This window comes from Crocodylus porosus, unplaced genomic scaffold, assembly GCF_001723895.1.
Source record: "Crocodylus porosus isolate Cpor-Errol unplaced genomic scaffold, CroPor_comp1, whole genome shotgun sequence".
In the NCBI taxonomy this organism is placed as follows: Eukaryota; Metazoa; Chordata; order Crocodylia; family Crocodylidae; genus Crocodylus; species Crocodylus porosus.
In genome coordinates this window covers 49,773,072-49,784,995 of record NW_017728907.1, presented here as the reverse complement: position 1 = coordinate 49,784,995, position 11,924 = coordinate 49,773,072, and the positions used below count along the sequence as shown (strand labels likewise).

Here is an 11,924-nt window from a genome sequence, read left to right as displayed (position 1 = left end):
GAGCCGGGCACGGACCGGGGCTCTGGCGTGTCCGGCCGCCGCGTGTATACGTGCGGGGGATGAAGGCGAGCTCGTGCGGAGGGGCCCTTGTAGATCCCCTCCCTTTATACCGCGCGTGGAGACGGGCGCACGTCTGTACGCGCAGCCCGGGCGCGCGCGCGCTGGCCCCGCGGCTGACCGCTCTTGTCTCTGCCCTCCTTCCCTAGCAGGGGGACCTGAACTCCTTCCTGTGGACCATCCGGCGGGACCCGCCGGCCTACCTGTTCGGCACCATCCACGTGCCCTACACGCGGGTGTGGGACTTCATCCCCGAGAACTCCAAGGCCGCTTTCCAGGCCAGCTCCGGCGTGTACTTCGAGCTGGACCTCACCGACCCCTACACCATCTCCGGCCTGGCTAGCTGCCAGATGCTGCCCCACGGGGAGAACCTGCAGGACGTGCTGCCCCGCGAGCTGTACCGCCGCCTCAAGCGGCACCTGGAGTACGTCAAGCTCATGCTGCCGCACTGGATGACCCCGGACCAGCGGGGCAAGGGCCTGTACGCCGACTACCTCTTCAACGCCATCGCCGGCAACTGGGAGCGCAAGCGGCCCGTCTGGGTGATGCTGATGGTCAACTCCCTGACCGAGACGGACATCCGCTCCCGAGGAGTGCCCGTGCTCGACCTCTACCTGGCCCAGGAGGCCGAGAGGATGAAGAAGACAACCGGAGCGGTGGAGCGGGTGGAAGAGCAGTGCCACCCGCTGAACGGGCTCAACTTCTCCCAGGTAAGGAAGGGTCGGGGGGTCTGGGCCTCCCGGAGGAGAGCAGCCTCCAGGGAACCTGGGCAGCGAGCAAGCATAAGGAAGGGGGGCACGATGAAGCCAGGATGGAGGGAGCTTTTCCCCTGGCTTCAGTGGACTTTGGGTGATGTCCAGCACTGTGATGTGCTGGTCTGGTGCTCAGCAGCACGTGCTATTGGCGTCGTGGCTATTGTGCCTTCTAGGCGTTGGCAAGGGTTGGACGTTGAGATCGTGGGGACTGCTTGGGTAAAGGATTTCCTGCAAGTCCACGGGCCAGAAAGCTTCTCCCCTTCCTATGCGACGTGCATACACGTGCATGTCTCCCTTGCGGATGGGAGAGAGATGTTGGAAGGGTGCACGTCCATGCCTTTGTGAAAGGGAAGGGGATCGGTCAAAACCCTGCATCCCAACCCTGCAGCAGCTGGGTAAAAAGTATTCCTAACCACCGGCTTTGTTGCCTGTGATGAGGAGCTCAAAGTAGGAACTGAATGAAAAGAAGTTGAAGTTGTTACACCCTGTGCAATCCTGCGCAGACTCTTTGGGTTTTAAAGTTATTATTCCATGTCTTGGGGGGGGGAAGCTTTTAATGTAGCTCTTGTGTATTGGGGTAAATTGAACGTTCGTTTTGTGAAGCTGTGGTTTTCCTCTGAAAAAAGTTTAGCAAGTGAAGCACGCCGTTTAAAAAACAAGACGCTGGCATAACTTGACTATCTGTCTGTCTCTGTCGGTTGACTTAACTTTTTTTTTCTTTTTTTGATCGACAAAACTAAGGCATAATCTGGTTCCTTTTAGAAGATTTTCAGGAACCTGGTCACAGCGATGGGTTTTGCTTCGTGCAACTGTCTAGGGCAAAAGTGAGATGTGCTGTAAATTGTGAAGATGAGAGGAAATATTCCAGAGCACTTGATCATGTGGATTTACTGGTTAATGTCCAAAAAAATGATACGTACTTTCATCATTACTTTTAGTTCAGCTAATCCCAGCTCTACCCTATCTTTACATAAACAAAATACTTAGTGATGTCTGAGCAGAGGTTGCAAACTAGGACTCTATACTGGAAATGGTCATAAAATAATGTCCCCTTCCCCCCAAAAAAAGGTCCAAGGTTTTTCTGTTGTAGAACAAAAATCTAGCTGAATCAAAAATAGGTTCATTTGATGACCCCAGCTGTAAATTCGCTTCTGTAGAGAGAACTGTGTACAACAAGAACTTGAGTGTGAATGCAGTGGCAAAGCTTGGTCTCTTAAAATGTAGTGTTAAAGTAAACCATTAAAAAAAATAAAATCCCTGCATTTTAACAGGGGATGTTGGTTTCTCTCTTTCCTTCAAAGAGTTAACTGCCTTTTCTCTCCATTAGACACTTTTTAAAAAATGAAATAATTAACCGTTCCAGCCACCCAATATTATTTCAATAGTATTTGGATGGAGTGGGTCAAGTAAGACTTAAAATAAAAACACATGAAAACCCTTGGTTAAAAAACACACACTTGGAAGCTTTTTAAAAATGTGAATCATATTACATATTTTTCATGTGCAAGAGGGAAAGGGAGCTGAAAAAGCAGTTCTTACTGTAGTATTCTGGGGATGGAAATTCAAGCTATTTTCCTCTTCTTCTCTAATTTTTATCCTGAAAAAAAAAAATTCTCCTTTTAATAATAATAATAATTAAAAAAAAATTATTAGAGCAGCTGCTATTTTAGTAGAAGGAGTCACTTCATAGCAACCAAAGTTGGTTATTTTGTTAATAAAACTCAGAAGCTTCCCCCAAATAGGTTATGGTTTGATTGGGGGTAGTTAACACTACTGCTAAAACAGGTCACTGGCCAGGAGCGGGGTTCAAAATGGACTTGCTCCGAGTTTGGAGCAGTTCTGGGAACGATGCCACTAAACAACACGAGACAAAATTACATAAAGCAAACCAGATAATTCTGCTCTTGCTTCCTCTAAACTACATACATCCTGGCACCTGGCAAATTGTTTGACGGTAGTAATTTGTAATGCTATCACTCTGTCTGGCAGCCCCACTGCTTGGTGTGTTACTGTGCTAATTGAGCGGAGTGGATTACTATAACTAGGCTTCGCCTCTTAATTCTACATCTTGGAGCCTTCCTTAAGAAACATATAATTAAACGCATTAAACATGGAAATCAGAAAATTAACCCATTTTTCTATTCCAGAGCGTGTGTTTGCAGAGTTCGACGGGAACATCTGTGCTAAATTATAGTCTCAAATCTGCTAAGGGCATCAGCATTCTTACCTGCTTTCAGTACGGCTGTTCCTGTATTATTGCATATAATATATATTAACATTTACAAACCAAGTCTTAACGTTGTGCCTTGTTTAAACATCTTTATGTTTTTGTTTTCCAGGGCTGGAATTTTTTTCCATTTTCCCCTTAGCAAGTTTTTTTAAAATAGCAGTTTCCTTCCCCCCCCCGCCCCCCTCGCTTCCTTCTGTCTGAAAGGAAGCTTTGTCCGGCTGCAATTTTTAATAGGACTACATGCACCAAATCTGTTAATCTGATACCATGAGTCGGAGGGATCTAGGTGGTGGTTAGTCAGTTGTACTTGGTTTTGATCTGTTCTGCAAGAAAGCGGAGATACTTGCATTTTGACCCAGGACGGTTCTGCGCCTCCTCTTCCTTTGAAGTAGTTTTATCTAGATGAAAAAACAAAAACAAAAGATGCATAACCAAAGTTGCTCCTTCTTGGAGTACTAGTCCTTTTAGGTAGAAGTTGATATATCATTTCCCATTTGCCAGTATCCGATTTGTAGATTGATGTTCTGTTTCTGCTGGGAATTTTTAGGAAAGATGTTTCCTGCCGATGCTGCTGATGCTGGTATCAATAGCTTTCCCATTGAGTTTAACTGACTTTTTACATAGTCTTTGGTTAATAAGGGACTGATCCTAAGTGCTCGAAAGCTTTGGTTATGTAGGGGATGCAGGATTAGACCCCAAATGATTAAAGTACCAGCAAGTACCAGGGCATCACCTGACGGTAGAGGCCTCTATCTCCATCCTAACACAATATGCAGACCTTACATCCGAGCGCTGAGACAGCTTAGCTCCTGATTCACTTTTGGTTTGAATGTCAAGGTTCAGTCTTGTTCCCAATGAGTTTGCATTAGAGGCCAAGTTTTGGGGGGCAGTTCATTTAAAAATCACTGATAGAAAAGAGCGAGGGGAGGACAATTTAGTCAGGGAAGGATTCACAGCAACTGGCCTGACCCCTCCGAGTTCAGACCTTGCTTCTCCATATTTTGATCTCACTGACAGCTTTTGGAGGACACTGCATTTTCGGTCCTATTTTGGGAGTCTCTCCAGTTTTAGGGATCCTGATACCTTAAAAAAAACTGAGCTATTCTACTCAGCGGGAGAAGCAAAATGTAGATCCTTAATGCTGATGGCATGAATGCCGACTGGCTCCTTAGAAGATCCAGGGGCAGTTGTGGGGAGATACTGTTTCCTGGAAGGCACTATTATCCCAATCTCTTTGCTGGACCACTGGGATGCCAGCATGGTAGTGAAAAAACAGAATAAAACCCAACAATAGTTATTACAAGGGCTTCCCAAGGAGCTAAAACAGTTCTTTGATATAAGCAGAGATGGGCTCAGCCTGTTATCTGTCTGGTCAGGCCTCACATCAGGGAAACTCGTGTCCAAATCTGAACATGAGCTTTCCTCCAAGCTTTAAGGAGCTGGAAAAGCTGCTTGAATGGAAAGCCAACTCCATTAAAGTCCATGGGAGCTTTACAGGGGTGAAGTCCTGGTCCCCGTAAAGCCATGGCAGTGCGTCTCCCCTGAAGTGGTGGCAGCAGTGGGACATCAGTTTCGTAGCCTGGTCCCATCGCTGGGGACCAAGCCTGGCAGAGCTGTCAGAAAAGTATTTATGGCTCTTCCTTTTAGTTCATTGCTATATATGTTATCCACTGCGCTCTTTTTCATTCCCCATCGCTAGCTCTTTGTCTCCATGGCTAATCCACATTCAACTGGGGGGCAAAGCCTCCAGTCCCTGCGCTCCATGTTGGCAAAGCAGCTTTGTTAAGGGCCCACCTTTATCCTCATGATTTTGAAAGCTGCCCGGCTCCCAATCTCTATATGGGGAACGATCGACTGAACAGAGGCAGCGAAAGACTCTGATCATCATCATCATGGGTCTAGGTTTCCGTACTTCCTGCCAAATCTGATCCGCATCTAACTGGCAGGGGATACATTCAAAATGACGGACTTAATGTCACATGGGAATCGATTGCATCAAAAGAAAGCAAGCCTTGAACAGGGCCAGCTCATACTTTACACTTCCCCATTTTTATCTCCTTTCACCTCTTTCTCTTCCTCCTCCTCCTCCTCCTCCGCACAAATAAACATTGTCTTCCTACTTTCTAATGAGAGTCAGCATTAAGTGGCAGAAATGACTTTGTTAACGAGGTCCTGCTGTTCTGTCAAACCCTGGGACATAGCAGCTCTGATTACTCTATTGATAGGATTACAGAAGGGACAAGTGCTGGTTAATAAAAGGACGATGGGTGGTCCATCACGTTTGATCACCAACAGCTATCTCCGCACGCTTAAGTTGAGTCTCGAGTCGCAGAGCAGTACGAAACATGAATGTGTAGACAGGGAAATATTTTGTAGGACCTGTAGAAGGTTTTTGTTTTTCGTCCTTTTCCCCCTTAAAATGGAGAAAAAGCAAACAGCTCTTTGCAAGGTTCAGCAAGTGTACCTGTAACTTTGTAGGCACCAGGAGAAATTAGCATATTTAAGGATCTGGCTTCATATTTTTTTGTTTAAAAAAATAAATAAATATCAGATAATATTTCATCACTATGAACATTGAACTATGGGTTTGAAAGCTTGATTTATTGTATTGTATTGTTGTGGTGCTGGTGAGATTGTCAAAATGTTTTCTTGAAACATGCTATTTCTTTTAAAAGAAAAGAAATAGTCCGGTTTTCATCAAGAGGCCCAAACTCAAAAAAGTCTAAATATTTTTAGTGTGATTGATGGATATCAGTGCTTTAAAGTTTTCCAGGTTATTTTTTTGGCTGAAAACCTGATCTGGGAGGGGGAGAGAAATCAAATAATTCTATTAAGTGGGCAATGCAAAATGGGTATGGCTAAATTAAAACTTACTTTGTATCGCTTGCGGTAGAGAACATCCTAATGGAGTTGCTTTAATCATTTTAGATGGGGGTGAGATTTTTAAGATCACACACATACACAAAACAGATTGCAAAGGTACTGCTAGTGATGTTGTAGCTGTGAAGGTCCAAGTGATGCGGGAGGCAAGGGTAATCAACCACAAAAATCCTTGCCTCTCAGAAACAAATGAGTAGCAGTTGCTAATAATTGCAAACAGTCATTGACACCTCAAAGATTTTAAAACTATGTTCAATTTTCACACCACAGTGCTCTTCTCCATCAGAGCTCTCTTCTAGAGCCCTGTTGTGATGGCTGTTAAGAAAGAAGTCAGCACATTAATGATAGCTGCAGGGGCAGTTGACAAGTCCTCTACAGTATTTATGATGTATAGTTGCAAATAAGTAGTTTTAAAATAGTACCTAATAAGTCTTTAAAAAACTTGATTGCATTTCTCTTCCCCCCACACCCCATCCGCTTTTCCCATCTCAAGCCTTCAACATATCCCCAAGCCAGTCATAATAAGCCTCAGTCCAACTAGTGCCAGCCCTTTCCAGATATGAAGGGTCTTTTTAAACAGCTCGGATAGTAAAATGAAGGCCTCAGCTAGCTCTTCTGGGCACAGACCGCCTGTGTGTTTCGGCTTGCCGCACGTGATACCATGGGGCTCTGATCCTCTACGGGATTTTTGAACTTTACTAAAATGCAAAAGTGATGCGATACCATTCATTTTTGCATTGCGTGTGGGCACCAAACGCCCCCAAATCCCTGCTGCATCAAGGGAATCTAAATTTTAGGGGTAGGAGCTATCAAGTCTGTACAGTGCCTAGCGCAAGGGGGGTCTTTGCCTTGGACTCAGGACTTTTAGGTACTACAAGAGCACACACCAACTGCAGCCTGATGAAGGGTTTTTAAATCCGAAAGCTTGCAATTCCCCCCCCCCACACACACTATTTGAGTTAGTCTAATAAAAGATATCAGATTCATCCAAAGAACCTTGTCTGCCTTGGGTACTACACTGCATTTTAAAATCTATACAGATTTTACATAATAGCCCCCTTATTCATATATAATAAGGCCACTATAGACATCTGAGTCCTCAATAGTCGATGAGGATGCTTTTATCTACAACTCCCTGAAAACCAATATAAAGCACTTCTGAGCTATGCTATGTACTAGCTCTCAGGAAGAGATCCCAAAGATACCCTGACAACAATATTTAAGAGGCAAAGGCAGAGGGACAATTATATGGGAGAAGGGAAGACTTTGGCTTCCTGGTGGGACAGTAAATACATGGCTTTTATATTTACTTACATAAAAACACAGTCCTAAAATGTGAGGTTGTGGTGCACCCGCTGGCGAGTTGGAAGCAGGTGTCCTGGATCACCTCGCCTCTTCTAGATGCCAAAGGATACTAGGCCTGTAGAGGAGCTGCTTGGTGCAAAATCATGCAAATGCTGGCACTTGAATGTGGAAATGAAGCAGCTAAGGCCAGCAGCTGCAGCCTGATCTGTCGCTCCAGGCTCCTGTCTCCAATGCCAGCCCGGGGAACAGATTTAATGAGTCCCACATTCCCTCCTGCTTCACCTGCATAAAGTCCCCTTGAAAAACCTCTGTTTTAAAATAACTCTGCCGCTTACCTTTCAAAATGAGCGTTCCCCATCCAGGAGTGGCCAGACCGAAAGATCACATTTTTGTGAAGCCAAGTGTAAAGACGCATCAGGTTGAATCAAAAGTTTCATGGCTGCTTTTGCATTTCCATCGTGCTCTGGGTGCACCTGCTCCGACACCACGGGCACATCACTCCCTCAAGCCAGTTGCCTTCCCAAGGGTGAGGGGTTTTTGCCTTTTATTGGGTCACTGGCCACCACGCTGCACAGCCTTCCTGGAGTTCACTGCAACTACTGCCTATTGCACAAGGGAGCTATTTTGCTTTTTCGGTTACATTTCTTGTTTGTTAGTTGGGAAGAGAGGCACAAATCAAAGTCCACTCGACTTGCAAGCTTTTTTGCCGCAGGGGATGTCTTTCTGTTCAATGTTTGTACAGCACGGTCCTGCTCCCAACACTGCTGCACCAGGGAGCCGTTGTTATCCTCTTCCCCATCTTTCGTGCATCTAGGGAACTCCTTATGAATGCACTGGGTGCATTTGTACTGGTCATTGGTAGGGGGAAAAGGGGAAATATTCCCCCCCCAGACAGCCTGGATATTTGTTTTCCAGGGGCTTACTGCGCACCTGTGAGTAGGAGGATTCCTTAATGGGGCCGCAGTGCAGAGTGCCACTTCGAACATCTGGGGTAAGATTGCCTGCCAGGAATGAATGAGAAGACTCCTCCCTTGTTAGCTGAATGCTGAGCTGATGATCCACCAAAAAAGAGGCACTGAACTTGCATCGACTAAACACATCTTTGGGGATGTGGCCTTGTTCCTTAAGGATTTGGAGTCCCTCTTCAGCCTCTTGTAGGCTAAGATCAAGTGGGGGCATCCAAATCCCAAGACCTCCAAGCTTGGGCCTGCACATAGGATGCCTGCCAATGGATTTAGGAGTATGTGAAGTCCCAGGGTGAAAGCATGGGATGGAAGATGCTCGCTGGTTGTTGTGTCATACATGGTTTTTGCAAGGATTGGGTTCTGGCTCAATCCGGTACGGTTTTTGCGACGATTGGGTTCTAGCACACGAAATATTAACTTAAAAAAAATAAATGAATCCCTCTTCCCATTCACTGCTTAGGGGCCAATACTGAGGAAAGCAAGACTGGTCGTTAGTCCCTCATTGCTGGGTTGCTCACTGTGCTTCAAACGCTGCCGGATCCCACCTTTGAATTCTCACTGCAGCTACCAGGATAACAACATTTCTGCCCTGGAGCCAGATAGCTTCACCTCTAGAAGAACAAACTATTGACCAGAAAGCCTCAGTCTGAGTACAGTACAGCTTGCAGTCCTCAGTAAAAAAATCTTTAATGGGAGGGGAGGGGGGTTATAAAGCCGACCCACATCTTTCAGGCTGGTCAGAGGTTCATGTATTGAAGAGAACAGGGACCATCTTAAGGCAAGGGCACTAATTCACCTCATGGCCCTGCTGAGACTGAGGTCCACAGCAGGGCTCTTGGCAAGACATGTTTTGGGCCTTCAGAGTGATATACTGTAGGGTGGAGAGCAGAACAGGCTTCCCCTGTAATACACGTCAGGATCCCACGTTCCCTCCGCTCTCAACCTCTTGACTTTCATTGATAGACAAGCCAGATCAAGGCAAAAAAAGCTAAAAAGAAAAAAGAAAATCATTGCTTGTTCATTCCAACATTTGGTAACTCTGGATGAGTTATCCTTCCTCCTTTTTTAGCTTTTTATTCAGAAAGTGCTTTAGTTGCTTTGACAATGGCCTATGAGGTGTCTGTCTTCTCCATCCATGCCATTTAAATGATGCAAGGTCAAGATTTTCAAGAGACCAATAATGTTCACCTCATTGTTGGAGATGCCAACTTCTGACTTTCGCCCTGGAGGGAGGGGAGCGGGGGGCAAATCAACTCCCCTTGGATACGTTACACACACGGCATGAGCAATCACTAGATCACTTTTGAAAATCTTGGCCTACAATGGTTTAGAGAAAAAAAACAGGACTCCTGAGAAGCCTGGCATCAGAAGAACACACAAGAACTAGGGCACTCACTCTACGGATAGATTTGTCCATCAGATGCACGCAAAACAAGTCCTTGACAGTCTTTAAGAATAAGGGAAACTTTTGCTGAGGTTCAGGAACAAATGCTTGTAAACTATGAAGACAATTAGGCGGGAAATCAAAGGCTTTCCAACCAAATCAAAAGGCAGAAGTCTGTGCTAGAAAGTCATGACAGGAGTGGAAGGGGATAGCTTTAAAATGCAAGAGTTTGAAAAAGGATATGGTTGGTTATGTTGACAGGGAACTAATCTTAACCAGGAGGTCACTTTTCAGTCTTATGTTCCTGGCCGTTCTTTTCGTGACCTTGGTGCTGTCAGCTTTCAGCTATGCTAGTGCTCCAAGGAAGAGGCAACCAGACTCGGGAAGCATCAGAAAATGCACTAGTAGGCCCTATCCTCAACACCACTTTGTTTCAGACCATTTTTTTTTGAAGATCTGAGAGGGGGATTATCTTTGTAATCCTGTTCCAGGTGCTGGATGCTTTTCTGAAGCTTGAAGGATCAGCTTATTAAAAGACCCTGGCGATCTTCAAAAAGTGTCTTGATGCCCACCTTGCTGGAGTCTTTTGATCCTAGCAGTCTTTCCTACCCATGTGCAGGGGGACTAGACCCAATGATCTGTAAGGTCCCTTCCAGCCCCTAATAACTGTGAAACTACGAATGCCACAAATACTTGGTAGACCCAAGGTTATGTCTAAAGCCAAAGGGAGGGCTGCCATCTTGGGTGACAATTAAAGTAAAATGAGGAACTCCCAAACTAAAAGAAGGGTGTTTGTGCCCAAAAGCTTGCTAAAAAGAATTTTTTTCCCCAACTATTTGAATTGCTCTAATAAAAGATATCGGATGTACCCAGAGAAACGCGTCAAACTAAAAGCAGGAACTACTGGAGCTTGAGCCGATGTCAACATTTTGTAGCTGGGGCTACCGCATGGGTCTCATAGTCTTTGGACTTGGTACAGAATCGGATCTGCAAAAAAACTCAATGCATTCAGAAGAGGGTTATACAAACACGCACACACTTATTCCACCATCTTGGTGTCCTCTAGTGGACTTGTGCCCTTTAGCGTTCACAAATATATTGTCACTACTCACACTTGCTCAGGTCCTTTGTGGATCTGATGGCAGCTGAAATCCTCTATACCATTACAAAACATTACTGATGCCTCTGTAGGTTCAGAAGTTCAGAGGAGTACCGGAGAATAACCTTTTCAGACCCCTTTCATAGCACTGATATTTTAACAGCGCGTGCATTTCCAGTTTGTGGAGTTTTGTGTTTTCCAAGGATGTTTTTTTTTTTTTGATACAAAAAAAGCTTGTGCTATGATAACAAAACGATTAGCAAACACAATAGAGGAGAAAGCTGCTACAACCTGTAAATTAAAGCCATGTCTTCTGCATATTGGGATGGCAGCCAGTGCAACGGGTGGACATTGTGCAACTTGTAGATGTTTATCAGCACTGAGCCCTTTTGAGATCAATAAAATGAACAGCTTTTGTCTTATTCTGCCCACTAGAAAATTAAATGCATCTTGCTCATCAACACACACACTGGACTGGAGTTCATTTCTTTAGGGATCCTTGCTAATTTTAGGGAAGCTTTTAAAATAGCATGTATTAATTTCTTGCTGGTGCATTTCAGTGTTTGGTTGAAGGTTGCTTGTAGTAACATTGCCTGGAAGAAAAGCTTGTCCTCTTGAAGTCAGTGAGGTTTTGCCAGCAACTTTTGGCAACCAGGATCCAGTAGGTATAGATAGAAATTTCAGTAGGAAAGCCTTCCATTAGTTATGTATCAGACAGCTGTGGTTCATGCCTAGCTGACTTGCTGAAAAAAAACTTCCATTCTTGCCAAGCATGGGTTTTGCTCAAGGAAAGAACAGGGGTGATGGAAGGCTACAGCATACCACTATGATTAAATTAATAGTGATGAAATGAATGAAGCTAGAGACTCAGAAACGTAACATTTTCTATCTTCAGAGACGTGGGCACCTCAACAGGAAATTTATTGGACATCCATGAACTGCAGTACCTAAAGACCCACTGGTCACACATGAAAACAGTCCACGAAAAGGAGTCAGAATGGATGGAGCCACGACGGTTATCTAAATCTTTCCTGGTTTCTGTCTATTCTGATTCTTTTACTTGGCCTATAAGACGATTTAAAAAAAAAAAAAATCTTTCCATTTTAATAAAGTTCACTTGTCATTGCTAGCAGCAGGGAGGATGGGGTTTTTTTTGGTTTTTGGAGAGAGAGAGAGAGAGAGAGAGAGAGAGATCAGCTATCTTGCCAACATCTCAGCAGTACATCATGCTTTCAGAAAGTACATTGAG

At 44.8% G+C, this 11,924-nt stretch overlaps 1 protein-coding gene across 1 annotated transcript in view; it reads left to right on the top strand.

Annotated features, from left to right (window-relative positions):
* The first annotated feature begins 59 nt into the window (after positions 1-59).
* The window catches only part of TRABD2B (TraB domain containing 2B), a 406,241-nt gene continuing 394,376 nt past the window's right edge, over positions 60-11,924 (top strand). Inside the window, exons 1-2 of the mRNA XM_019530624.1 lie at positions 60-65; positions 207-767. Of these exons, the coding sequence (XP_019386169.1) occupies positions 60-65; positions 207-767 (567 nt within the window). The remainder of the gene's footprint in view (positions 66-206; positions 768-11,924) is intronic.